General features: G+C 38.0%; 2 protein-coding genes across 8 annotated transcripts; one reads left to right on the top strand and one right to left on the bottom strand.

Annotated features, from left to right (window-relative positions):
- Positions 1-223: 223 nt before the first annotated feature.
- LOC130746226 (pre-mRNA-splicing factor sap145-like) lies at positions 224-2,922 on the bottom strand. Of its 7 annotated transcripts, XR_009022056.1 has the most exons (5): positions 2,307-2,922; positions 1,403-1,477; positions 1,247-1,308; positions 520-625; positions 224-422 (listed from the first exon to the last, which is right to left on the bottom strand). XR_009022056.1 is itself a non-coding variant. In XM_057598779.1 (3 exons), exons 1-3 carry the CDS (start codon positions 2,439-2,441, stop codon positions 385-387), a joined length of 279 nt encoding a protein of 92 aa, XP_057454762.1. In that variant the 5' UTR covers positions 2,442-2,922; the 3' UTR covers positions 247-384. The 7 variants fall into 7 exon arrangements, 1 of the variants encoding a protein (XP_057454762.1); XR_009022061.1 differs by having other exon boundaries at positions 247-422; positions 1,247-1,327; positions 1,403-2,922; XR_009022060.1 differs by having other exon boundaries at positions 247-422; positions 520-1,327.
- A 4,870-nt stretch (positions 2,923-7,792) lies between these two features.
- On the top strand, positions 7,793-27,496 carry LOC130746223 (uncharacterized). The gene is made up of 13 exons (XM_057598775.1): positions 7,793-8,222; positions 8,442-8,558; positions 9,363-9,427; positions 9,952-10,048; positions 12,095-12,172; positions 19,469-19,528; positions 20,559-20,688; positions 20,763-20,953; positions 21,057-21,241; positions 21,576-21,703; positions 25,023-25,309; positions 25,690-25,933; positions 26,469-27,496. The coding sequence occupies exons 1-13, from the start codon at positions 7,956-7,958 to the stop codon at positions 27,194-27,196; spliced, it is 2,577 nt and encodes an 858-aa protein (XP_057454758.1). The 5' UTR covers positions 7,793-7,955; the 3' UTR covers positions 27,197-27,496.
- Positions 27,497-27,794: the final 298 nt, after the last annotated feature.

Here is a 27,794-nt window from a genome sequence, read left to right as displayed (position 1 = left end):
AGTCTGATTCTCTTTGTATCTAGGTCCCATAATCTTCCAGTTTTACCATAAATCTTCCAGAATCATTATTAGATATATCTTCATTAGTTTTACCAAAAGCATTTGCTATGTGCTGCTCAAATGGAATTTGGGATAAGTTCGTTAAGTAACATCAACATTAAACAAATTTCACATAAGAGGAATTCAGCCTGAGCATTAAGCACTATGGAAAGGAAAATGAAAATTCAAAGCAGAACTATTAGCACCTTTATCATAAATCAATGCCCAATAATATTATGCAAAAATATCACATGATTATATATCCCCATTATATCACATAATATGCCAGTTCAATACAACAGATAATAAAAGACAAATAACTCAAGGATGCCCATTGCCAAACACCTACAGGTCCAGGCTTGGTAATTGCCACAGCCTCTCCCCTGGAAGCACAACATACATATATATAAGAGAAAGCCACAGCTATCAGGCATGCTTGCATAATTAACCCATAACTATCGGTTTAGAATGATGACTAACCTGCAAAAACTCTCTTCTGACTCCAATGCCTAGGCATAGGTACGGTATTGCTATAAGATTTCAAAAACCCCAGCAACTTTGGGTCTGATGCAGTAGCATCCCACACCTGGAAAATGAAAAAGAAACTACCAAGCATTTCCAAAATGGCCATGATGCCAAATTAATAGAAAGAAGCTGAAACCAAATTAAACCTTTCAGTACAGTTCTCAAAAGGAAGACGGCAGTAAAAAATGGATAAGCAGCAAAAATAAAATAAGCATGTTACATATTGTCACAACTTTTTCTTGTTTGAGATGCCTTTCTTTTTTAGCTCATTATCATTTTCTTCTTCATCTTTGGAATTGAATCAGCCTTCTTATTAGTAGAAGCATTATATAATGGCAAAAGTAATGCTTTCAAGCTTAATTGAGCGATGCTTCCATTCACAAAGGGACATGAAAAATTAATTGTAATTCTTCCATTCAATCAATCAAACAATCAAAATATCGGATAATAAAGCAATGTAGTCCAACAAATATCGGACATGCATAGATCTTGATCCACAGAAAACACCAATATATTTTGCCAAAAGACACATTTTCCTAAAAAGAAAGGCACTCACACAAACAAAACTGCAGAAAGCCCATTAAACATGAATTCACAATGCCAAAGACCATCTTTTCTTCAATGAAAGCTATAAATTGTCAACTGCAGTAAGAAGCCAAACAATGGGTAAAATAAACCTTACCTCGCTAAAACTTTGACCCAAAGCCAAGTAGAAAATAATAATCCTTCACTATGTTTAGCAATCTGTTTGCAATAGTAAGACCTGTACTCAACACCCAGTGCATGAAGTACCCAAAACGATATCAATCTTGGAAAAGAGGAAAAATCATTCACTTACGTTAAACCCCACTCCCAAATACAGCTTCCTCAATTTCGCCCCAACCCAGGACAGCTTGAAACTTTGTGGAAGCACCTTAACTCACAAAATTTAAATCTTCAACCTTAATTTCAATGGAGCTCCTCAAACACAACAATCCATTAACATCACCTTTCGCAAACAATGCATTAAAAACTGGAAGCAATGTCCATCAATTTTCTTCCTTGGGCTCCATATATACTTTTATAGCATGCTTGGATCAACTTATTTTTTCTCTAGAATCAATTCTGGCACAAGGAGAAGCTGCTCACTAAGCTTCTTCCTCAATTTTTTCTCCAGAATCAATTACAGAAGAATTTCCAAACATGCTCAAAATACTATTAAAAAAAAGGGTTACCAACTTTTTTTATGGGCAAGCGGCTCTGCTAACTTGGTATTAACAGAAGAAGTCCACACCATTTATTTCCATGAGTAATGTGCAAAAACCATCATCAAAATAACTCACTAGTGTTAGAAATTCCCCTTCGAATTGTACCAAAAGAGTGAAGTGTTATCTATAGAATAACATGCTAATTACTATAAAAAAAACAGATACAAAATCATGTGATCATAAGTTTTCCTGTTCAAAAGTAACAATATGAATTAAAACAACTAACTATACAATGACCTTGAGACATTCACCAAAAACAAAGGAAATTAAGCTTTCAAAATTAGAACTGACCAAAACTAAATGGAAAACTCAAATTGTGACTTTCACTCTCAAAACAAAACTGAATCAAAAGCCATAACATTTATTAAACTGGGCTGGTTACCTAGATGGGTATTACATGGTAAGTCCAAAAAGTTTTTACATAAAGTGCACATGAGTGGAAAAACATATTTAAATGTAATTGCAGCATTTTGATGGAGACTAACAATTACTTACATCCAAGCCACTCAAGTCGTGTTCAAGTTCCGATTGGTCCATTTTCCTTTGAACCTCATATACTCTCTCTCTTCTCATCCGCAACAACTCAACCTCAGTTAGATTTTTCTCCAACCCTGCATCAGTATAGCACATTGTTAACTTATAGGCTTTAAATTGTTTATTTCATCCAACCTTGCTTATCAAACTGATGAACCTATATAAAACTTGTAACAAACTCTGAAAATTAATATTAAACTGAAATGGTCATTGACTGCCTAATCAGAAGTAGAGAAACAACCAAACCCTTTGTGATCATCCCATCATTGAGAAGACCTGCAACCAAACAATCAAAATAAAAAAAGAAGACATGGATCATGGATGAAAGCAGGAAGAAATCAAAATACACAAAATGAATAATGTGTTTATCAGAGAGGGGGCATGTTGCAAGGACAATCGATTCGTGAATGCCATAGAACACTGAAGCATGTTCCTCTGGCAGAGGAATTCGATGTCTCAGAAAATGATTCAGGTCTGCATCTCAAGTGACAATCAGGGATGGGTTTTGAGGAGGTCGGAGAAAGGAGGTGAGTTCTTGGTGTGGTGGAGATGAGACCTACGAAGCAAGATGAGGGAAATCTAATCTGAGATATTCAATTTAAAGAGTATTTTTCTCACAATAACTTTTTTTTTTTTTTCATTTTAGGTCATTGACCTTGTTCTTTCCTTCGAGTCATATTTTAATTCAATTTTACTATTTTTTATTATTTTTGAATAATAAACATTACTTAGTGTCATTTAACTATTTTGAAAGCTTTTCGAAGTTGTGAATGATAATTAATATTTTAAATAATTTTAATAGGTAATAGGCATTAAATGTTTTACTATCAATAGTTAATATAAATTAATATTGTAAAATTTCTTTGATGGCTATAATATCATATGTTTTTCAATTGATATTTAATTTAAGTAATAACATAAAGTATCTTCATTAGCTAATTAATATTATTATTTTTGTAAACCTCATGCTATTATATATTGTAACTTTGCTAATGTATAATATTCAAGTCAATCTGATATCAAGGTAAGGGTGTGCATGGTATGGGTCCTACCCGATCATCTTGAATGACTTGACTCGATCCTACATCTAAAATGCAGTTTGGAGTTTTTATGCAAACACAATGCCATTGGTTCGGGTCTCGGTTCGAAAACTTAGAACTTGAACCAACTTAGACCCGAATATTATTCATGCTGACGCAAATTCTTTTGGGCTTGGCCCTTACGAGGCATGAGCAAAGTTTTAAGTTTCATTTTCCAATCACAAGCCACCCTTTGTCCCTTCTCCTTTCTCCACTCACTAAAACCCTAAGCCACTTTATCCAACTGCCGCTCGTGCGAGCCACCCAACCACTATCTCTGAGGAACAAGCGAGGGGTTGTGACTATGCCATTGAGGTCATTTGTTTCACATTCACCACTTCCTTTACACCCGTATCACTTTGACTTCGTGGATTTCATCTTCTCATTTTACGTTGTAGCCATATCACATTCATGTTGATGATTCCAAGAAAGTAGGTGCGAGAGCCGAGAGGGTTTCACATCCTTTGATCTCTATCGCAGGTACGAGAGGGTTCCATAACATTTAGTGCTTATTTATGTTTTTGTCATTTTTCCCTCTCAATTTTCCAATTGGCGACTTTTGGTAGCTATTATGGATCTGTATTTTTTGTTAGTGAGGATTTCGGGCAGTGAGAATTGTAGTATTTTTATGTATTTTTGAAGCGTATGACTTTGTGAACATGTGCAATATTTTTTACAACTTTGATTGACATGCTTGGTAGAGGTGATTTTCTTTTTATTTTTTCTTTTAATCTTAGATGTTTTAGTCTGCCCTAGGAGACCCATCACCCTGATCAAGGGCAAAAATATCTTAGTAAAAGCTTGACTTGAAGAGAAATAATGTCATGTTTTGTTAGAAGAACCTAATTAAAGGTAAATTGGAATATAATAGTATTCAAACACTTATTTTTTGATTTATTAATTGAATTGATTTCCATCAATCATCATGAAGAAAGATGAGAAGCTTCGGGTAAAGAACAGTGTGATGAAGGTAGTTATGAGAAATGCAATATGTAACAATTATGGTGACTCGACCCTTGTATGTAAAAAATTATTGAAGATGAAGTAAATATGAATTGAGAATGATCGACTAATGGATGAAGTGAAATACATATGTATCTTCACATCTGCTAGTCCCATGAAGGCTCTTCGAACCCTAAATTCTAGCACTAGAATAAATGGGATGGTGGTTCGAGCAGTTTTAGCATGCTCTTACTAATGGGACTTCATGTGGTAGATGGAGTTTTGGGAAATAAACCCCCTTCACATTTTGGGACTAGATAACCAATGGCGTTGATGATGGGTAATGCAGTTCCTTTGGAGAGATTCATGCTTGTGGATCTTGCATTAGCTTTTGTGAATGAGTTAATTAAGATGGCTTATCCAGATAGCCTTCTTTGGATTAAGAGTTCAAATGAGGAGAAGTAAGTACTGAATGCACAAGAACCTCTTCCTCCTTGTATCGACCCAAAGCCCATTAGTTATGTAACTGAAACTTCAAGAAACATTTAGCTAGTTAGTTTGGCCCTCATGGAGACATTGATGGTGTCGTGTGATATCCAACTTCTTATACTCTTTCATATGATGATCATTTTTCTCTTGGATAATAGTAAAATTTATTTAAAGAACCACTTATTATATCTTTAGGGTTGATGGTTATAAATGTTTCCATTACTGCTATAGCTATCATTGTGGATGTGATATCTATTGGAATGAATGAATCTAGAAGTGGAGCTTTGTTAATGGTGTGTTTATATCTATGGGTTTGGTAAACTTTATATATTTTGCTGGAAATTATTAGGATTGATTACTAATTTTCAGATGCATGGCGAGGTTCAATTGCCTTCTCCATTTGTCCTACTTCAGTAGATGAATATCCTAAGGTTTTGCAAGCATCATGTCGAAGGTTGTGGGTTGTTGTTGTTGTACTAGTTGACAATGGAAATCCATTCATAAGCTTTAAGAGACTTCATTATGGATGTGGTGTGCATGACATATCCAATGGTTTGTCCAAGGCAAGTGTTTCATATGCTCTAAGCTAATTGTTCTAATTAAATACTTTATATTTTTCACTTAATTAGTTTGTTTCATTGTTGCATGCAGATTACATGGGTTGATCATTCCCAATATGATGAGAGTGTTTTCCACCAACTCTATAACCCATTGGTTCACCTAGGCACTATGTTTGGTCTCACAAATGGGTCGCAACTCTTCAAAGGCCATGTGCATTCTCTGCAATGCTCATCTCCTCCTCCATACCATCTAGGATGCCTTAGGTATATATACATAAATGTCACATGTTCATAATTTGTCACATGCATATTAATCACAAACATGTTAATCCTTACGTGCAAGCATAAGCCAAGGTCTTAGGTTAAGCATGATGAGATTGGCGCAATGCATGACCAAGTTCTTTTTTTAAAGCCAATTGCATAAATTAAAAAGAAGAAATTGACACGAAGGTCATTACATCATCCTTGACCAGGTGCTTCTATTTTAGGGTTTGTGTTACATTCAGGTGCAAGTGGAAAATCCTTCACATTGATAATGTTGATTATAAACCCCAATTTAAGAGAAAATTTATATATAAAAATATATTAAATTCTAAAATTAGTTAAGGGCGTTGTACTATTTTTCCTTGCTTGGTTTTTATCTCAATGAATTTTTCCTATCAAGGTTTTACTAAGGCATACTCTTAGGATTTTGTTTTTAGTAATTTTTGTGAGGAAACTCTTGGGTGTTGTTTCTATTTGATGTCTGGGAAACACTTCTTGTACTCTGTCATGAGAACTTTTATCTCATGTTTCAATATTTATCAATAATATTTTCATTTTAAAAAAAAAACAGTACTATTTGCTAATAACTATATGTAAAAATTTATTTTTAATTAATACTTAATAAATTATTTATTTGTCTAAGAAGTTGAAAAATCCTCAACTTGTGATAAGTAGTAAATATAAAAATGATTTTAATTTTAATTTTAATATATGAGAAAAAATTAGTAATAAATATAAAAAATATTATTAACTAATTAATATTGTTATTAATGTAAAGGTCAAGTCAACTTCACTTTTATTATTATATTTAATTTATTTTTACTTGTGTTTAATAATTAAATTCTAAATAATATTAATATTTAATTGTAATTATGAGCAATTGAAGTTTTTTACAATTAGTAATTAATATAAAGAATAATATAAAATACTATTAATAATTATCAAATATTTTTATTAATGAATATAGGAAAGGTTAGTTGTGTGTGAGGAGGTTAGCTAGACTTGAAATAGAAATAGACTAGTATTAAAGCCTAGCTATAGGCCTGTCAAGCAAAAAGATAGGCTATGAGAGGACATTTTACTCAGCTACTTAGCTTGCTGCTTGGGAACAGGGGTGAACAAAATTTTCTCAATACCACGTATTGTAATTTTTTTTGAATTGTAGGGGGCGAATGCCCCAAACCAGCTACACCTGGGTCCGTCCTTGATGGCCATCATGAGCTCGCTCATTTTGCCTGGCCGATTCGTCGTCAGCAAGCCCGGATTGTCGTAGACCCGCCTGACTCGATACCCACCCACTCGACCAGTCTCTGACTCGCACAAACCGAAACCGAACCGCTCGATTAGCTAGAAACACCCGACCCGCCATAAACCCTTAAATCGACCCTAAACCCTATATCCGACCTGAACTCTAAAATCAACCATAACCCTATATCCGACTCATATAATTTACATGCCTAACTTGACGCCTACATGCTTGAATTGACACCAACTTGCCCCACCTGCGCCTACCCACCCTCTAATCTGCTCGACTTGGCACTTACCAATTCGACTAATGTTGACATGCCCACAGCCCAACCCACCGCCAACTTACTTGAATTGACATCGTATCACCTAAACCGACACCGTCACCACTTTCTTGGCTTGGCTTGTTTAAGTCATCTCGGTCGGTTTAGGTCATCCTAGCCAATTCATGTCGACCTAGCTTATTTCGGTTGGTCCGACTTGTTTAGGTCGAGTTTAGAGTTTAAGGTAAAGAGCTTAGGGAATAGGTCAGCTCTCCAATCTAAGCAGGTTCGAGTCGGGGAACCGGATCAACCCGCATAGTTCATATAATTTTGACCCCTCTAGGACAACCTAACCCATTTAGGTCGCCATGTCACGTTCTGGTTGGCCCGACCATGCGATTACCCCTCCGTTGCCAGCTCACACCGTCGGCTGGTGACTGACAATATTCACAACATGTAGGCAGTGACTAGACATCAATTGGACTGATTTAAAATATTTTTTCTCAGCGATCTAACACAATAATTTTTTCATAGGGATCAATTTAGATTTCTCTTTAAAAATGAGGGGCTAAAAACATTCTAGTATTTAATACTATAACTGTAGTTCCTCACTTGACCAAAGCTAAAACCCCTACACCGCATAAGGCCACCTTGTCCCTCCTCCGCCGCAACCGTGTTCTCCTCTCCCTTTTCTTCTTCTTCTTCTCCTCTCTCTGTCTCAGAAAGTGTTTTTCATTGCACGTTGGAAGCTTGTTATTGCTGCCAACAATGGCGGCCTTTGATCACTTCGGGGGCATGGACGATGTTGAACTCAAACCCCGCTTGCTTCGCACCCTTATCAGTGACCACCTCCGTGACAAGAAGCGACCCTCTTTCAACCCCTCTGCGTTATCCAAGGTCATCTCTCTGATCAGAACACATTCTCTTTTATCTGAGTCTTTTACAGAATCCATGGCCCCCGAGCTTGTTGAAGAATGGAAATCCGCTGTTACATCATGGGTCGAACGCATTGAGACCCTCCTTGAGAGCTCCACGGTAAATTTCATTACTCTATTGGATTGTTGTTTTGAATGAATTTATTGATGTTTTTATCTGTGTGAAAACCATTTTGGTTTACACTTGAAGATTGGAGTTCTTTTTTGTATACTCAGCTTTTTGATACAGATTAGTTTACACTTGAAGATTGAAGTTCATTTTTTGTTATCTGCGTTCACAGAGTTGGTTAATTGACATGGCTTAATTTTCCTTTTCCAGCTAGATAAATGTTGGGCAGGTATATCTTTGCTGGGGGTTACTTGCGAGCTGTGCAGCGATGATCGTTTCGTAGACTCTTACTCTTCGTGGTTCGATAAGTTGAAGAAAAAACTACAGGTTATAAGTTGTTTTGCCAGTGCACATAATTCTCTTTCAAGTTTTCTTTGTTTTCCCTTTTGGGGTATCAAATGCTGCTCACTGGTTTGCTGTTGCTTTGGGCTATATCTGAACTTAGACCTGAGTAATGCTCTAAATTTGATATACCCTAGCTACTATGTTCAATTTTTTTTTTCGACGCACCTTTAACACACAAGTCAAATCTGATACTCCCAAAAGAGCAATACAAATAACAATGTCTTATAGTTAATGTTACTGCTCAATTTGTATGAGAATCTAAGATTTAAGGCGGCCAGGTTCTTCTTAACACATCATTCTATCTTTGGCTGATGAATTCTGGAATTACTAAACATGCTTATTCTTCCTCTAAGCCAATCAAGAGTTCATGAAGTCTCCTTACATGTAGTGGGGAAGGACCATAGTTTTATTCCCTAATGCTGTGTTATAGAATTCTTGATATATAATAGGACATTATAGAGTCATATTGATCCATTTAGTGGGAAAAAGTTTTTACTTCTTGTTGTTGTTGTTGTTGTTGTTCAATGCTATGTTATTTAATAATGGTAAACATTATTTATCTGATACATTGCCAATAACTCTATCTCTCTTCGTCAATGGGTACCATATATGTTGTCATTATGTGGTTGAACAGCTCATTGAGTCTTTTAGAGTACATGTGCACTAAAATGTAGATATCCTTTGTTTCCGTGGATCTTTGATGATTTATGTTCACATTTCTAAAATAAAATTTTCACATATGTTATACACAATTTTGATATGTTCCATGATCTTTATTTAAAACAGCCACCAGCAGATTCGGATCTAGTGAGGGTGGCTTGTTGCGCTTCAATATCTGATCTATTTGCAAGGTTAGATATTTCTTCTCCTACTGATAGATATTTATGTTGATTACTGCAATTATTCTTTTGCAATGCAGAATTCTCATTTGGTGCTTCTTAACTGTATCCCATACTAGAAATCTCTGTGTGCAAGCTCTTGTGTGGTTGCCATTTGTATGCCCGGATTGAAAGCATTATCCACACTGAGGATGTTTGTAGAAGAGTATTTGTTTATACTGAAATGTGGATCTTTAATATTCTATTAACTATTACCAAAGATGGTCTGTTTAATTTTGACTTTTCATGTACTGAACTGCAAGCTAAATTTCTGTATTATATGTAGGTCATAGGATATCTTTTGAAACCAAATTACTGTAGCCATGCATTTAGTCTTAATGAATCCAACATTTTATGTGGACTATTTTGTCACTTAATGGTTTTATGAATCCGCATTTGTACAACCTCCCAACCATTTTCTAAGTCTTATTCCCTGGTAAGCTTTGTCTCTATAAAAATATTCGGCAGCCGCATGTATTAACTCTTTTATGAAATAGGTTAAGTGGATTTCCTAAGCTCAAGAAAGACTGTGTTGTGAAAGTCGTTCAGCCTGTTTTGAGGATGTTACAAGATGACAACTCAGAGGCAATTTTGGTAAGGGCTTAGTTTGGAAATTATTGAATTTTTGCTTCTATTTCAACTTAGAGAATGAAAATGCTCTTGACATGCATTGGATAGAGTTGTGTGTATAGTTTTTAGCGCTTACATAGTTTTTTAAGTTGTAAACAAAAGGGGAAAACTCTAGATTCTTGCAATAATAGTTGAGGGATAAGTTCTTGTGTTGAGGTTGGGCTGTACAGTTGTGCTTAGAACTGCATTTGAATATCGAATATCGATACATCATATATCTAAACTTTAAAGCATTATACATCTGCAATTTATGCTGATAGATGGAAATCATTTGGTTCATCACACAATGCGTCAATGTAGTAATGAGAAAAAAATTTATGCAAGTATGTCTTAGAATTCGGGCCTTGACTCAACTCTGCCTCAAAGTCTAGCTTAGAGCTGGTTTACCCTTTATAAGAAGTTAATGACTATTTTAGCCATATCTCTAGTCAATGTTGGACTTTACCACATCCTTCACGCTCAGGGCTGGACATTTGGAGCATGAAGTTTGTGGGACTAGACATTTACTGGTTGCTCAGCTATGAGTGGCCTAATAATGGATCTAGGTCATGCTTTTGTATCATCTTAGAATTCAGGTATTTGCTTAACAATATGAATCGTTTCTTTAGCAAAGTATTCTCCAATCTTCATTGTTGAAAGTGAAATAATTGAGGGGAAGTGTCACGACCTACTCTAGGTTCGTGACCAGCACACAAACTAGCATCGATCTAGCCCTCAGCTAGCCTGACAAGCCTAGTGATAGAATCACACTAAGGATACACAATTCGAAATAAAAAGAGCTACTGAAGAATTGGCCAAGTTTCCTCTGTATTTTCAACATTTCCTAAATAAGGAATACCTGTCAAAATATGTATCCAATATCCACCAGCCATATTTACACCAGTTAAAGATAATGTCCCTCATAGGGTCTTAATCGACTCAAAAGTTAGAAAATGGCTCTCTGTTCCTAGAGCTGTATTATACTGGAGTCAACAAAAAAACTATACTTGCTATTGCATAATGGAAATCTACCTAAAATAATCAACAACTCCTGGGTATATCAGCAAAGCCTCTGAATCTTTTACTCAACAACCTGCGAACTGAATGACAGAAAATATCGGGGTGAGTCACAAAAACTCATTGAGGTGTAATAAACAAAGTGCACAAAGGGGAGATGCAACTAAGGCATGAGTGTCAAAACCAATATAAATTTAAGCATAATGAAGATGGGGAAAACTATGAAACCAATGGCCAAAAGTATCATACAACACCTGGGCTTTTACCTTTCTGAATTTTGATCCAAATTCAAGAATGGAAACATTTCAGAATGTTAATGTCCCACGTTGACTAGAGATATAACCAAAATAATCCTTATAGAGAGTAGAACAATCCTTACCTTTAGCTTTTGGAGTAGAGTTAGGAATAACCAAAATCTAAGATGGTATGGGAGCCTTAGATCTGTTCATTGGACCACCTATAAATGGGTCATCTGCATCACTGGGCGTGAGGGGGTGTGCTATGAACTCAAATTGACTTGAGATATGACTAAATAAGTCCTTATAAATAGGAAAACCCCCACCTCTGAGTTAGCTTTTGGGGTAGAATCAGACTTAACCTAAATTTAATATGGTATCAGAGCCTATCCTAGATTCGTTTATTGAGCAATCCATAAATGGGCCACCCTCAGATGTCCTGTCCTGCAAACTCCATGATGTAGATGTCCAACCTTGGGCGTGATGAGTGTGATAAGGTCTCACATTGACTAGAGATATGGTCAAAATAGTTCTTATAAACGTTTATTATTTGCACTTAGCACATGTGGAAGAGAAAAATGTTTATTATTTGCCCATACTTTCTGAATGCACTAATGCAGACAAATCTTTGAGTGTAGGATATTTAATATTCCTTACATGCTTTTGATAATGGACCCTACTTTTCTCTGTCATTTGACTACCTGCTTATTCTTTCGAAATGAACTATCTACTTTATTTACTTATGACTTTTTCATTTTTCAAATTGTGGTGAATGCAGGAAGCTGCAGTTCATGTGTTATGTACCATATTAACTTCATTTCGATCTTCTATTCAACATCATGATAATGATAAAGCTGTAAGCTTCTTCTTCCCTTGTTGTTACATTTGTTACTTGCTGAATTCCTGTATGTATACTTAGAATTTTGTTTCTGTGATGAAATACACTTCTTCCTTTAATACCCAATTTACCCGAAGAAGAGCTTCAAACTTAATTGTAAATGGTATATGAGAACAACATCTCAGCTAGAAGCCAGATAATTAATGTGATAAAACATTTCTTAATATTTAGCTGGAAAAAATCCATATAATTTATTTGACAACCTGTGTGGGTGATAGGTATTCAGAGAAAGATGAAGAATGAACAGAAGGAAACTTGTATTATTTACTAGGATTCTGGTGAAATCACCAAGAATCAGTGTAGAAACAGTACAGAAAGAAAGGAAATAACAGTGATAGCAGAAGCAAATTCGAGAGTGCTTCAATTCTCTCCTAGTCCAAGAGTAATCCAATTCTAGCCTACTCTCTCTCTCTCTCTTCCTTTGGTGTTTATACACACCACCTGGCCTGATTCTCTGCAAAGGGAATCTGCCAGCTCACAATTAGTTACCCTACTCTCCTAAGGTAGTGGGACTAATGTTTATCCCCACTTTACCCCTACGCTTGTAAACCTTAGAGTAATCCTTGCTCTTACTAGAGATAAGGTTCCTATCATCACTCCCCCCTGGGAAAAACACCTTGTCCTCAAGGTGGAATGTTGGGAACTGGTTCTGGAACTGCTGCAGTGACTCCCAGGAATTCTCAGAATCAGGGAGGTTCTTCCAACTGACTAAGAGTTCAGTTTCCCCAAAGGGGTTAAGTCTGGAGTCCAGAACAGCTGCTGGCTCGACTTGTAGCTCCCACTCTTCAGATAAACAATGGGGTAAAGGTTGCACCTGAACTGTAGGAGCCAAGGATTTCTTCAATAGAGATATGTGGAAGACTGGATGAATCAAACACCCTTCTGGTAGCTGCAATTTGTAGGCCACAGGGCTGATCTTTCCAACCACTTCAAATGGGCCATAATACCTAGGACTGAGTTTTTGATTGGTTCTTTTAGCTAGGGTCTGGAGTTTGTAGGGCTGTATCTTCAGATAGACTTGATCCCCTAATTCAAACTGGACATTCCTTCTATGCTTATTGGCTTGTTGCTTCATTAGATTCTGAGCTTGTGCCATGTTTGCTTTCAGCTCCTCTAGCATGTTGTTCCTTTCAGCAGTTAATCTGGTAACCTCTGCTACAGCTGTGGAGGTCACATCACCTCTAACTATAGCAGGAGGGTCCTGGCCATAAAGAGCCTTGTAAGGAGTAGATTTGAGTGAAGAGTGGTAATTGGTATTGTACCAATACTCAGCCCATCCTAACCACTTAGACCACAGCTTCGGTTTACTCCCTGTGAGACACCTCAAATAAGTTTCCACACATCTGTTGACCACTTCAGTCTGACCATCTGTTTGTGGATGGTAGGCCGTGCTATATTTTAATTTGGTTCCTGCTAGCTTGAAGAGTTCTGACCAGAATGAGCTTAGGAACACACTATCCCTATCTGACACAATAGTTTTAGGAAAGCCGTGTAACCTGACCACCTCTTGAGTGAAACTTTCTGCCACAGTTTTGGCAGAATAAGGGTGTGACAGGGCTATGAAGTGGGCAAACTTGGTGAGCCTGTCAACCACCACTAGTATGGTATCCTTTCCCATGGACCTAGGTAGGCCACCTATAAAATCCATGCTAATATCTGCCCAGATTTGTGAAGGAATAGGCAAGGGTTGAAGTAGGCCTGCAGGACTTAGAGCTTGGTACTTGTTCCTCTGGCATACCTCACAACTCTGGACATAATGCTGAATTTCTGACCTCATATTTTCCCAGTAAAATAGAGAAGAAATTCTCTTCATGGTTCTGAAATTGCCAGCATGCCCTCCCACTGCAGAATTGTGAAATTCTTCTAATATCTTAGGTATCCTTGAGGATGTTTTGGGAATCACCATTCTTCCCTTAAAGTATAAGAGTCCCTTTCTATACTCAAAGTCTCCTTGTGACTCTGGATTAGTGAGCAGAGTTTGGATAATAGTGCTGTACTTGGCATCTTGGAGTAATTCTTCCTCTAACCCTTCCCACTCTTGGCACTGTGCAGTAGATAGAGCAGAAAAGTTAAATTTCCTGGATAGAGCATCAGCAGCCTTGTTCTCTATCCCAGGTTTATATTTAATTGTGAAATTGTATCCCATCAACTTGGTGATCCACTTCTGTTGATCCTCACCCATTATCCTCTGTTCAGTCAAGTATTTGAGGCTCTTTTGGTCTGTGTGTATCACAAAGCTCCTACCTAATAGATAGGGTCTCCACTTCTGTACAGCTATCACAATGGCCATTAGTTCCCTTTCATATACAGACTTGTTCTGATTCCTATCAGAGAGAACCTTACTCATGTAAGCTACTGGCCTTCCTTCTTGCATAAGTACAGCCCCAATGCTCTTGCCTGATGCATCAGCCTCTATCACAAATTGTTTGTCAAAATTTGGAGCTGCCAGTACAGGTAAGGTAGTCATGGCCACCTTCAGCTTCTCAAATGCTTCAGTGGCTGCTTGGTCCCACTTGAAGTTATCCTTTTTCAAGAGTTGAGTAAGAGGTAGTGCCATCTTGCTGTATCCCCTGACAAATTTTCTGTAATAACCTGTCAGTCCAAGAAATCCCCTAAGACTTTTCAAATCCTTAGGTGTGGGCCAATCAATCATGTCTTTGATTTTGCTTGGATCTGCAGCTACTCCTTGACCAGAAATTATGTGGCCTAGATATCCTAATTGTTTATTCCCAAAGGAGCATTTCTTCTGATTTACTACTAGCTGGTTTTCCTTGAGCACTTGCAAGACTTGTCTCAAATGCTCTTTGTGTGCTTCTTCATCTTGGCTATAGATGAGAATGTCATCGAAGAAGACAAGGGCAAACCTCCTTAAGTATGGCTTGAGCACCTGATTCATCAAAGCTTGGAAGGTGGATGGTGCATTGGTTAGCCCGAAGGGCATGACCACATACTCATAATGGCCCTCATGTGTCCTGAATGCAGTTTTAGGAATGTCTTGGTCTTGCATCCTTACTTGGTGATATCCAGAGTTCCAGACTTAAGGTCCAGCTTGGAGAATACTTGAGCTGTTCCCAACTCATCAAGTAGCTCCTCAATAACAGGGATTGGGAATTTGTTTGGGATTGTCATTTTGTTCAGAGCCCTATAATCTACACAGAACCTCCAGCCCCCATCCTTTTTCTTCACCAAAATTACAGGGCTGCTATAGGGACTGTTGCTAGTTCTGATGACTCCAGAATTCAGCATGTCTTTTACCAATTTCTCTATCTCATTCTTTTGATAATAAGGGTATCTGTAAGGCCTGATATTAGGGATGGTAGCCCCTTCTTTTAAGGTTATAGCATGGTCACAATCCCTTCTTGGTGGCAGTCCTTGAGACCCCTGAAAAACCTCTGGGAATTCTGCTAGAATGGCAGCCATGTCATCTGAGATTCCCTGCTCATCTTCTGTATCCATTAGTGGATTTTCACATGTCACATAGAACCCTTCTCCCTTGTTTTGCAAGGCTTTGCATAAAGCCTTCAGTGAAGTTGGAGTACAGCTTAAAGAGGGGTCCCCTCTTAGCATCATTTTCTGTCCTTCAACCTGCCATTGCAAGGTTAATTCTCTGAAATTTGCCTTTATATCCCCTAGACTGGATAACCATTCCATGCCCAATACTAAATCTGTTCCACCCAGTTCCAGGACATAGAATTGTTGGGTCAAACTCAACCCTTGCACTAGCAATTGTAGGTCCTTGCAAACCCCCTGATTCTGAATCTTATCTCCATTGCCAATCTCCACTTCATAGGTCACAGTCTCAGTGATGGGTAACATCATCTCTTTGACCAGTCCCTGTGATATGAAATTGCTTGTGGCACCACAGTCTATGAGTATGAGGATTGACCTTGCTTTTTCCCTCTGACCCAGTTGACCTCGTAGCTTGAAGGATCTACTGGTGGTGATGCCTTCCTTGCTCTTGAGGGATAAGAGTAAGGTTTTGTGTTCTACAGCAAGTTCAGATTCTGCTTCAAAGAATTGTCCATCTTCTTCTTCTTCCTCTTCATCTACCGTCTCCATCAACACGAATTAGTAGTGCTTCATTTTGCATACATGCTCCCTGTTCCATTTTTCTCCACACTTGAAGCATAGGCCCTTCCTGCTACGATCCTGGAGCTCGGATTGAGACAACCTCTGGCCCCCCGTCCACTTCTTCTCTTGTCCCTTATTCTCCCCTGTTTTAGCTTCAGTAGAGCTTTTATCTGCACTTGCTTTCTCTGCAGTTGTAGATCCTGCAATTTGGCTCTTCCACTTGTTTCCATCTATCCAAGTCTGATGTGCTTTGCTCGAGGATGCTCCCTTTTCCTTCCATCCTCGCTTGTCCTCATCTCCACCCTTGCTGTTGCGCATAGCCAGATTTTTCTCTTCCAATAACAGCGCGCGGTCCATGATCTCCTCCAGTTTTCCAGATCTGTACAACTTCAGCTCGGCCCTGATTTCTTCCTTGAGGCCATTAAGGAAGATTCCCTTGATGATATCTCGGTCGGTGTGACGCAGCGGTGCTGCGACCATCTCGAATCGTTCGCGGTACTCCATCACACTTCCGGATTGTTTGATGCTCAACAATGGTCCAAACGGGTTCTGCACTAACCCGGGTTGGAACCTTCGAACCAGAGCCTCCTTGAACGCTTCCCAAGTGCGTTCCGGGGTTTGTTCTTCCCACCATTGGAACCAGTTCAGAGCACGTTCCTCCATAGCTACCACCAGGAGTCGCACTTTCTCAGTATCGTCAACTTCGTTGAGTCGGAAGAATCGCTCGACCCGAACAATCCACCCGTAAGCATCATCCCCATTGAACACAGGGAGATCGATCTTCCTTCCAGTGCGAATATGCCTCCTCGGGGAAGCATCCTCGTGTCGCAGCGAAACAGATCGGGAGCTACGAGAGTCATCGCCGGAGATCGACGAGTGCTGACTTCCAGAGCGGTGACGGCGACGGGGCGTTCTAGATCTACCCCTGCTCCGGCGTCGCGTCTGTTGGAGCATCAGCTGTCGGAGCTCGTCGACAACAGTCATCATCTCAGAGACGTTCTTCTCAACGCTCTCCATACGGTTCTCCATTTGTGCGCGGGTGAAGGTCATACAAAGCTCCCTTTGGATCGGGAGCTCTGATACCAATGATAGGTATTCAGAGAAAGATGAAGAATGAACAGAAGGAAACTTGTATTATTTACTAGGATTCTGGTGAAATCACCAAGAATCAGTGTAGAAACAGTACAGAAAGAAAGGAAATAACAGTGATAGCAGAAGCAAATTCGAGTGTGCTTCAATTCTCTCCTAGTCCAAGACTAATCCAATTCTAGCCTACTCTCTCTCTCTCTTCCTTTGGTGTTTATACACACCACCTGGCCTGATTCTCTGCAAAGGGAATCTGCCAGCTCACAATTAGTTACCCTACTCTCCTAAGGTAGTGGGACTAATGTTTATCCCCACTTTACCCCTACGCTTGTAAACCTTAGAGTAATCCTTGCTCTTACTAGAGATAAGGTTCCTATCAGTGGGGCATGTCAAAACTACTAAAGGCCACCTAGGCATTCAACTAGATGCAAAGCATCCCATAGAGCAGCTCAACCAATATGAGGTGCAACTTTTTATAAGTACCTGGTTCAGATTTTGATCGGAAATATAATTTATTAGAAAGGAAAGAGGTAAAGTACAACAGGATGGAAAATTAGATATTTTTTAAAACAGAAAATTCTAAAAGTGAACGCGAGCATTCAAAACCAAAGATGTTGAAAGTCTGCCGCAGTCTTTTAAAAGGGCAACTTGGTACTATAAAGTTCCTATCATGCCTCAATCTCCCGGCATACTAGAAATGGCAAATCCCTTGATGCAACCATTGGTTGAACATTAAAGCAAATCCATAAACACAGCCTTTCTCGTAAATTTTGCTAGGCCTAAGTAAACCCTAAGAGCTAGCTCGAATTTCAAGATGGTATTAGAGCCTATCATAGCTCTGATAGTGAACCAAAGTCCCTCCTTCATTCTGGAGCCTTTGCCGCCTTTATTGTGACCACCCTAGTTTGCCTTGATTGCAGCCGTCAATTTTACACACTCTAGTACTTGACACTGCAAATGTCCAGTTCTGGTTGCGAGGGGTGTGTTAAGATCTCACATAGACAATAGACATGACCAACATAGTCCTCATAAAATCTTCATTTATCCTCACTTTGGAAACCTAGCTTCTGGGTTAGGTCAAGACCTGAATTCAAGATTGTATCAAAGCCAATGGTTATGTTGGCCCCCTATAAATAGTATGATAGTGGTTAGCAGTGGTAAAGGCCAAAGACAATTTGGATTGGCCTAATGTTGCCCCCCTCACTTTGTATCTTTCTTCAAATCCAAACTTTCATGAGTGGACTAAACACATGAAACTTGACTATCATTTCATCAGAGAAAAGATTCTCTCAGGTGTCATCAAGACATCTTCTTTGAGCTCAAAGGATCAAAAAGCTGATATCTTTTCTATATCCTTATGGGAGACCTTGGATAGCTTATATATGTCACAACCTAGATGCATGGTATATATATATATATATATATAGACACACACACACACACTCCAGCTAAAGGGGTAGTATTGATTGTAATTGTATTATATTATTTCCTTTATTCTTAATATACTTTCAATAGAAAGCTAGTTGTTACTGATTTTGTTCCTAATTTTGTAGGGGTTCCAATTATACCTCCCTTGTATATAGTTTTACAGATGAATTTGATTACATCAATACAAGACAAATATACTATCATTTCAGAGTATTTAACTTTTCTAAATAGCTGTTTTCTAGTATTTTATTTATCTTTGCTTCAAGATAAGTGTTGAGATTCCAAATCGACTAGAGATATGACCCAAGTAGAGCTTATAAAGGCTTTAACAAGTGACAAGTATATCTTTAGATCAAAAAAAAGAATTTTAATACAAACAAGAGATGCACGAGTGTAGTTACTCTTGCGACGTTGATGCTTTTGCAGCTTGTACCGGAAAATGCGCATATATTGATACTGATTATCTTATTCTAGTCCAAGACTCTACTCTTACTCTATGTCTTTCATGATTAAAAAAGAACTGCAAAGTTGCCATTGCATATTTGCATGTGATTGTTACCAACTTTGCCTTTTGTTTTTATGAGGAAATATGTGCTGGAGAGGATTAGAGTTTACTTGCTGCTGTATTCACGATTTGTCAGATTTGATTAGTGTTTTGAATTTATGCAGGTTGAATCTGCTATTGCTTCAAAACTTTTGTCCGGAGGATTCAGTCCTGATATGCTGAAGGTAATGTGATTATCAAATTTCAAAGAGCCTCTCTTCTATGGTTGGTTTGTGCATTTTATCAGATAGGGATTATATTGTAGCTCTTAATTTACAATTCTAATCATTCCATTCCATTCCATCCTTCATAACATTTTTATTCAACTTCCAGTCAACTAAGTCGAGGAAAAACAGTTCCATGTAATTTTTCCCAACTCCCTTTCATTTGATTCTCTTATGAAATCCCTCATTCCATTTTGACCTAAACTTCCAAAGATAGTATTACATCGTGCTACTAGGTAGTGTTAAAATAAATAACCCACACCGTCGGAACTTCTGAAACACAATGGACATACAAGCCAATAATGGTTTTTAATCAATGTCTCTGAATTTGAAACAAAATTAATTGTGATCCAATTGTTTATTTAGGGCCAAATTAGTTTGTGGACCAAGAAAGTGAAATAGTTCCTAAAAGAGAGACAGAGTATTTCATGATCCAGAATAGATTCATTAGTATAAAGAGTTGGAAATTATTCATGTATTATTGTATTAATTTGATCTGTAATGTATTCAATATGAAATTTATGTTCCTACTTTCCATTTGTTCTGTGATATTTCTCATAACAAAAACAGAAAGAAATAAAAGATACTGAAAATTCAAAGAAAGATGAGTTACAAAACCTACTGATATGGGGGAAACCGATGTGACATTCATCGGATAAGCAGGTAAACATTGTGTGTGAACCATGGGGAGAAAATTATTTGAGGTGAACTTTAAAACGCATCATCACACATTCATCAACTGTTTGGCGGAAATCTTGTCTTTAATGTTGGTTTCAGCATTTGATGGCTTTAGTGAGTTCCCTTAGTCAATATCAAAATGCTGAGAGCACATGGATTTTTCTTCTATTTTCTTTTTATAGTTTAGAAGTATGCCTCATCCTTAAGACTGAATTCTCATGCTGCGTGGAAAATTTGTCTGATAAATATAAATAAATATGCACATAGTCTTATTCTGACATGTTCTCTAATGTGGTTGGTATGGCGCATCCAGAATCTTGTACACTGCCTTGCATTACTTCCAAAATCAAGAGGAGATGAAGAAAGCTGGTCTTTGATGATGCAGAAGGTTTTGATTTTAATAAATGATCAATTAAATTTGGCATTTCAAGGTTTAGAAGAAGGTAGATGCTGGTATTTTCTGTCTCATAAAAGCCTCTCTTAATAGTAGGTGACCATCTTTCTCTATGCATTGCAGACACCAAACGTAATGAGGTTAGTAGATTGTTGGTTCCCCCTGGAACACATCCTCCACCACCTTTAGGAGGACATATTTTGGCAGAAGCTAGTAACAAAGAAGCAAAGAGGTCTGAACAATCTCTAATGTCTAATGTCTCAGTGCTTATGTTTGGCTGTTGCACAATGCTTACAAATTCATATCCTGTTAAGGTACAGTTTATTTTACCCAATTTATGTTCCTTCAATAGTCAGTTCTGTGTGCTTCTTAATTTGGGATAAGAATGATGAAAAGTAATATGACATGAAATGTCAGGTAAACGTACCTGTACGCTCGCTATTGGCCCTTGTTGAGAGAATTTTGAGTGTAAATGGCTCTTTGCCACAAATGTCTTTTCCATTCATGACCTCGATGCAGCAAGAGAACATCTGTTCAGAACTTCCAGTTTTGCACTTGTGTAGCATGGAATTGCTTATGGCTGTCATAAAGGGCAGTGGAAGGTATGACTGCATGATATCCTCACCTTGTCCTTTCAAAAGAAAAATGGGCTAAGTGGGAAAATGAAATGACAAAGGGGTCTTTATAAATTAAATGTACAGTTCCTGGAACCTTGACACCATAGAATAGTAGGTTTGGTCTTTTTATTTTAATGCCATTATGACTGGTTCTATCTTAATGTGTCTTCTATCACCTAGAGAGCGTGTCTTGCACGATTATGATGTCTCATTCCTGTTCCTATGCACGGCTTCCATGTTCTTTCTAATATATGTCTTTTATGTATTTATTTCTTGAAATAATGCAGAATTTTACTTATCGCCCATATTTGTCTTGCAGTGAACTAATACCACATGCTGCCTCTATTGTGCGTATCATCACACAGTACTTCAAGACATGTGCATTGCCTGAATTAAGGATTAAGGTCTATTCAGTGACAAAGACTCTGCTCATATCCATGGGTGTTGGTATATGAAATTTCTAAATTAAGTTTCTTTTACATTCGTATTATCTTGTTAAAAAGTTTGGGCATTGGAAAATCATTTTCTTTTTTATTCTTTTCATATTCTTTGCTTCTTTTTTTTTATTATTTTAGAGATATATTTACTCTCCCCCTAATTATACTTTGTCGCATTTCATATCTGTTGGTGGTTATTCATCAACCACTTTGAACATAAGTGGAATTTTTATTTTTACCTAGAACTCCTGTGCAACTTTCCCTTTTATTTTATATCAAACAGAAAAACATTTACGGGTAGAGAAAGGGCTAGTGAAAGGGAGGAAAGAGATGCATGAGGCTAAGTGTCTTAAATTTTAGTTCCATTTATTCTCTCTTGTGAAATAACCTCACTTGTACTCAGAGTTCAATAAAATAGTGAGCCAAACCATAAAAAAAAGGTGGTATGGTACTGTCCATCATAGTTGTCCAAAACATATCAGTTCGCACTAAAACTCAAAATTTAATAGTAATGAACAAATCAAGGATTGAAGTGTTTCAAAAAATTAGAACAAACGTGGCGTTTTAAAAAGTAGGGACTGTTGTTATTATGATAAGATAGGATTAGATTTGAGATATGTTTTGTCATGATAAGATTAGTTATGGTGGTAGGTTTCTAGTGCATGCATCTCACGTGCTCCCTCCCTGCTTTTGCGGCCGCACCACCGCAGACTTGGTCACTGACCTCCCTTAGTTCCGTTCTTGAGGTCGGTAGGCTCATCAGCCTGACTGATTGGCAGTTGTTGGAAACCCTAATCGTTTACCCTTGGTGGTTTTGCGGCTCTCTTCGTCTTTTCTTCGTATTTGTTCAGATCAGGTCCCACATTGAGTACAGATGTGACCAAATAAGTCCTTATACAGGCTAAAGCAATCCTCACCCTTGGGCTAGCTTCTGGAGTAGAGTTAAGCCTAATCCGAATTCTAAGATGATATCAGAGCCCATCCAAGATCTGTTTATTGGGCCACCCATAAACCACAGATGTCCAGTCCTGCAAACTTCACGCTTCAAATGTCTAGCCCTAGGTGTGAAGGTGGTGTGTTAAGGTAACCTATTGATTGACTAGAAATATGGCCCAAGCTAGCTTTTGGGGTAGCTAAGAGTATTCAACGTTCGGACTAGGGGGTACCGCCTTGACGGCGGCTACTACCTTCAATGAGCCAACCTTGTTCGGACTACTCTCAAGGCTCTTAAGATTTAAGAAGCCGAGTCACCTTGAAGGGACAACCCCTAACAAGTATTGCTTTGAAGTTTGAGGCTTGGGATGATGAAGACTCCCTCATTATGACATGGCTATGGCACTAGATGACTCCGGAGATCAGCCCCTCAATTGCGTGATCTTTGCTACTGCAAAGGAAATTTGGGAATACTTGAGTCAGACCTGCTCTATGAAATAGGACACCTCTACCTATGATGAATTAGAAAACAAGATCTTTTATACTGAACATTGAGTTCTTTCTCGGCGACTGATTACTATGAGGTTCTAAATGTCTTATCGATTGACTTAGGCCTGTATCAGAATTTGAAGATGAACTGCAACCCTTAGCCAGTTCATTGCGAGGGCACACATTTTGAAGTTTTTGTCTGCCTAAAATTCTGAATATGATTCCATTCGAGGTCAATTTTTTTGGCAAAGAGAAGCTTCCATTACTCATAAAAGATACTGATAAGAACCTTGGGAGAACCACACCACAAAAGCTAGCTGTTGTAGTTGGAGAGCCCAAGGCCTTATAAACCCCACATTAGAATCTCATACTTCCAATGTGGGACTCAAGTCCCATACCTTGCAATGGGGTCCTAACATCCCACCACGCTCCGCAGCCCCGACGCCCACGCGGGCTGGCTGTGCACTAGCCCCACGACTAGTCCCGGGCGAACACTGCAATGCCGGCGTCACCACCCGCGCCGCTCGTTTGCAGCTTAGAGACATGGTGGAAGGCTCTGATACCATTGATAAGAACCTTGGGAGAACCACACCACAAAAGCTAGCTGTTGTAGTTGGAGAGCCCAAGGCCTTATAAACCCCACATTAGAATCTCATACTTCCAATGTGGGACTCAAGTCCCATACCTTGCAATGGGGTCCTAACAGATACATTAACAAAGTCTGCCACCCTTTAGGCACTGGGAATCGTTGTGCCGGGAATTAATATACTTATCATGAAAATGAAAACCAAAAGGTTTTCTACACTGTTCAAGGAGATGAAAGTCGTAGAACGGTCATGTTGGATGAAAAACACCTTCAAAGATCGACATTAGCCTCTGGTAAAACTCCTAGAGCAGGTTCATTCTCTTATGAAAAGACTCCTCGGAAGCTCAACCGAGAAGACAGGTGGTGCATGTATTGTAAGACCAGCCATAACAGGAAGACCTTCAAACTTCATGGGAAGGGCAATGTTCTCAGTCAAATGGGAGGACTCAGGGGTATTCACCCAAGGCAGGAAAGCCAGACCGGGTATGAGGTTGTTAGGACAGATCCACCTGATGAGGAAGCCTGAATGCTTAGCTTGGATGAATTGAAGTGCCTGCAACTCTTAAGAATACTACTTTATCGTTGAGTAAGCCACTTTGTTTTGAGTAAGCCATTTGACACTAGTTCTCTGGCCACGATTCGATCGTTGCTACGGTGAGGATGACTTGGAGTTGCTAAGGAAGAGAATATGTCCCCTTCAAAATTAAAGTTGGCAGATGAGTTTACGAGGGAACTTTCCATAAAGCCATTTCAAGAACTCACTTGTAAGCTGGAATGATTGATATCCATTCCTCAGCTTTATGGGAAGTGTTGTTATTATGACAAAGATAAGATTAGATTTGTGACATGTTTTGTTATGATACGATTATTTATGTTAGTTACTATCATGCTATCATGTACCAGTGGGGATTAATTTTGTAGATAATATTTTAGATAGAATAGGAACCCTAAATGTTGAGATAGATTAGGGCACAATCTATATATTGTACTTCTAACTTTTAAGTCATGTGTAATAATAGTACAGATCAATCATATTCTCTATTAGAAATATGATTCATTTCAATTGGGACTAAAACTAAGTATTGACAATTTCACTGGACTGAAGGCATACTTCTACCGTTTCATGTAATAATGTTTTTTTTCTCCTTTTTTTCCATAGACTGTTTCAACAACTTTATTTATAGACTATTGATGATTTTTTCCTTTTTCAGTCACTTTTTTTATGCTCCAATTTCATTTGTTCCCTTTCCTAGCCTGTTTGAATAAGCCATGTTTAATTTGACATACATAATGGCTTTTACTAATCAATCATCCTGAACAGGAATAGCTATGTACCTCGAGCAGGAAGTTGTCAACAATGCTATTGCTGATCTGAGCACCATTAAGAATAAGAATAGTGTCACATTGAATGGTTCAAATTCAGACGTCTCTGTTAGAGTGCCACCACCAACAAATCATAGAAAAAGGAAGCATAGCAGTAATGCTGGGTCTCTTCAGGAGCATGTCGAAAGTGTTGGTTTAGGAGTGAAAGATCCCAAGAACCGTCCACTAACTCCAATTTCTCTGAGGATAGCTGCACTCGAGGCATTAGAAGCTCTTGTTACTGTGGTATGTCTCTTCTGTATGAAAAAACTAATGATGTTCTTTCGTCAACCATACCCTACCTTCAATGGCTATTCATACTTTGTAGTTTGCATAGTTCGATTCACTATATGCTACTGTTATGCGTGAGGCCACCCTTGTCTAGTTTACATGTGTTAGACAAAGTGACATGCCAAAAACCAAAAAAGATGAAAAGATATTCTGTTTTAAATGGGTAAGTATTACAGTGCTTACAGAAGTCCCTTGTTTTCTACCTCTGGAGTTTTGTATCCCCATAATATTTACCTGAAAAGTTCGGGTATGAAAATTTCACATTAAATCCATCCCTGAAATTTTCTTCTCAAAATCTTAAGGGAACTGTATGAAAGTCTTATAATTTTTCACAGGCTGGTGCTTTAAGATCTGAACGGTGGAGACAAAAAGTTGATAGTCTTTTGATGGACATAGCAAATGATTCTTTCAAAGAAGGACCATCTAGTGAAGAAATAAGTGTGCTTCAGCAAAAGGATCCTGCTGCAACTGCCGCAGATTTGCAGCTTGCTGCATTGCGTGCTCTTTTGGCATCTTTTCTTTCGTTTGCTCGGGTGCGACCTCCATATATATCCCAGGGCCTTGGACTATTCCGTAGAGGTACTTCTCTTAATCAACACGGCCTTCTTTCGTTCTTACTGATATTGCTATCCTTATTGGTACTATAGAGTGCTAAAATATTGGGTTTCATTGATGGTGTAAATAAGACATTTCAATGATAGTTATTAGTGTTACAAGATGTTTAAGGTTTTATAACTTGAAGAATTGGTGTTGCGGTTGTTGGAAAGTATCTCCTGTCTTGTGTTGTATACTTGCTGTTAATAAATAATAATTATTATATATTACATGATTTATATCTAATTCCTAGAAGCTAGGATTCAAATTAGGTCTTTATTAGCAACAGAAAATATTACTTCAAAAAAAAGGTAACAACAAATATGCAAAACATAATTAGCATCAATAAATTATGTTTCTTCCGTGTAGAATTATGATTATCTAATAAATATTAGCATTTTAGATTCCTGATGTGACTTTCTGATAGCAATTCAAACCTTTCTCTTGCCCACAATTTCATGTTATATTATGTTAATCTTCCTCCCTGTTTGATTAAAAATTATGAAATCTGTGCGTGTAGGAAGGCAACAAACAGGAACTAAACTTGCTGAGTTCTGTGCCCATGCTCTGTTAACCTTGGAAGTGCTGATACATCCTAGGGCACTTCCACTATTAAATTATGACTGTGCAATTAACAATGAAGCTCAGCGCAATTTCCAAGATGAATACACTAGCTGGAACAGCGGCGGCGCATTTGGTTTACCACAAACTGCACCTCCAGACTATGAAGATAATTTATATGCTAGTTGGCTGGGAAATGGCAATAATGAAGCTGATATGTCATTGGCTAAAGAGGCAGAACACACCAAAAGGCCTTCTGAAGCTTGCAGAGATAATGACCCCAAAGTGCTTTCTGCAAACCTGTCCTCTGACACCATCATCCAAGAGAGGAGTGAGATGGCACCTGAGACTGCCACCGGCAAAGATGTTGAAATGAGGACCGAGGAGGGTGCGTTCAGTTTCATGTCAGGTCAACCCGGAGATTCTACGGTGCTATTTAAAGAACCCGTCTCTTGCACCACAAGCATCCCTGACATTGACGCTCACTTCGGTGCTGTAGCTACTGAGATATCTGAGAGGGTTGTTTCTGACAGTGCCATGCCTGATAGGAACAGTTCATTGATAGGAACATCAGACTCCAAAAGGACCAGGGAATTTGCATTTAAATTAGATTATGGCAGCTCAGAGGCTGAGGATGATCCTTTTCCTGCTATTGTGGATGCAGACCCAGATACAGACTCTGAATAAGGGGGAGATTTTCTTAATTGCTTTTTGATCCAAAGAAGCATAAAGAACTGTAGTTCATAAATACCTTGTAACTTGAGAACTTTTGTAATCTGTTATACTATCTGGTTTTCCTTAGGTAATGCGTTATGCAAATTTTGAATGACCAAGGGAAGTGTGGATTATATATTGCGGAATAATATTTCATGTAATTCCCGATTATAAATTTTGGGATTTAAATTTGTTTATATCTCGGGAAGTTAATTTCCAGAACTATGTTTCAGTGATATGATATTATTCTGGTATTGGGTCTGATGCTAAAAATTTGTTTCCAGAATTAAGAGAGAGCTTCGTAATGTTTACCGTTTTCAAAAACTGAAAACATGTTTTTAGAAACAGTTCTCATTTTAGTTTTTTAATTAAAAAACTAAAACAGCTAAAAAATGTTTTTAATTTTCAGATATTAGTTTTTTAAATGTTAGAAAACATGTCATTTAAATCGTTTTCTTCTTCTGAAAACTGTTTTTAAAAGTTGTTTCTAAAAACTGTTTTAAAAGCTGAAAACTAAAACTGGAATCAAGCAGACCCTAATTTGAAAATTGTATTTAAAATCTGTTTTTAG

Source organism: Lotus japonicus, chromosome 3 (assembly GCF_012489685.1).
Source record: "Lotus japonicus ecotype B-129 chromosome 3, LjGifu_v1.2".
Classification (NCBI taxonomy): Eukaryota; Viridiplantae; Streptophyta; class Magnoliopsida; order Fabales; family Fabaceae; genus Lotus; species Lotus japonicus.
This window is presented reverse-complemented; position numbering and strand designations above follow the sequence as displayed.

Coding starts and splice junctions, on each gene's coding strand:
- LOC130746226 (XM_057598779.1), bottom strand. CDS start 2,441: ATGTGCTATACTGATGCAGGGTTGGAGAAAAATCTAACTGAGGTTGAG. Junction 626..2,306: donor ACGACTTGAGTGGCTTGGAT/GTAAGTAATTGT, acceptor TTCATTTTCCAG/GTGTGGGATGCTACTGCATC. Junction 423..519: donor TCAGAAGAGAGTTTTTGCAG/GTTAGTCATCAT, acceptor TTGTGCTTCCAG/GGGAGAGGCTGTGGCAATTA.
- LOC130746223 (XM_057598775.1), top strand. CDS start 7,956: ATGGCGGCCTTTGATCACTTCGGGGGCATGGACGATGTTGAACTCAAA. Junction 21,242..21,575: donor GTCATAAAGGGCAGTGGAAG/GTATGACTGCAT, acceptor TTTGTCTTGCAG/TGAACTAATACCACATGCTG. Junction 21,704..25,022: donor GCTCATATCCATGGGTGTTG/GTATATGAAATT, acceptor CATCCTGAACAG/GAATAGCTATGTACCTCGAG.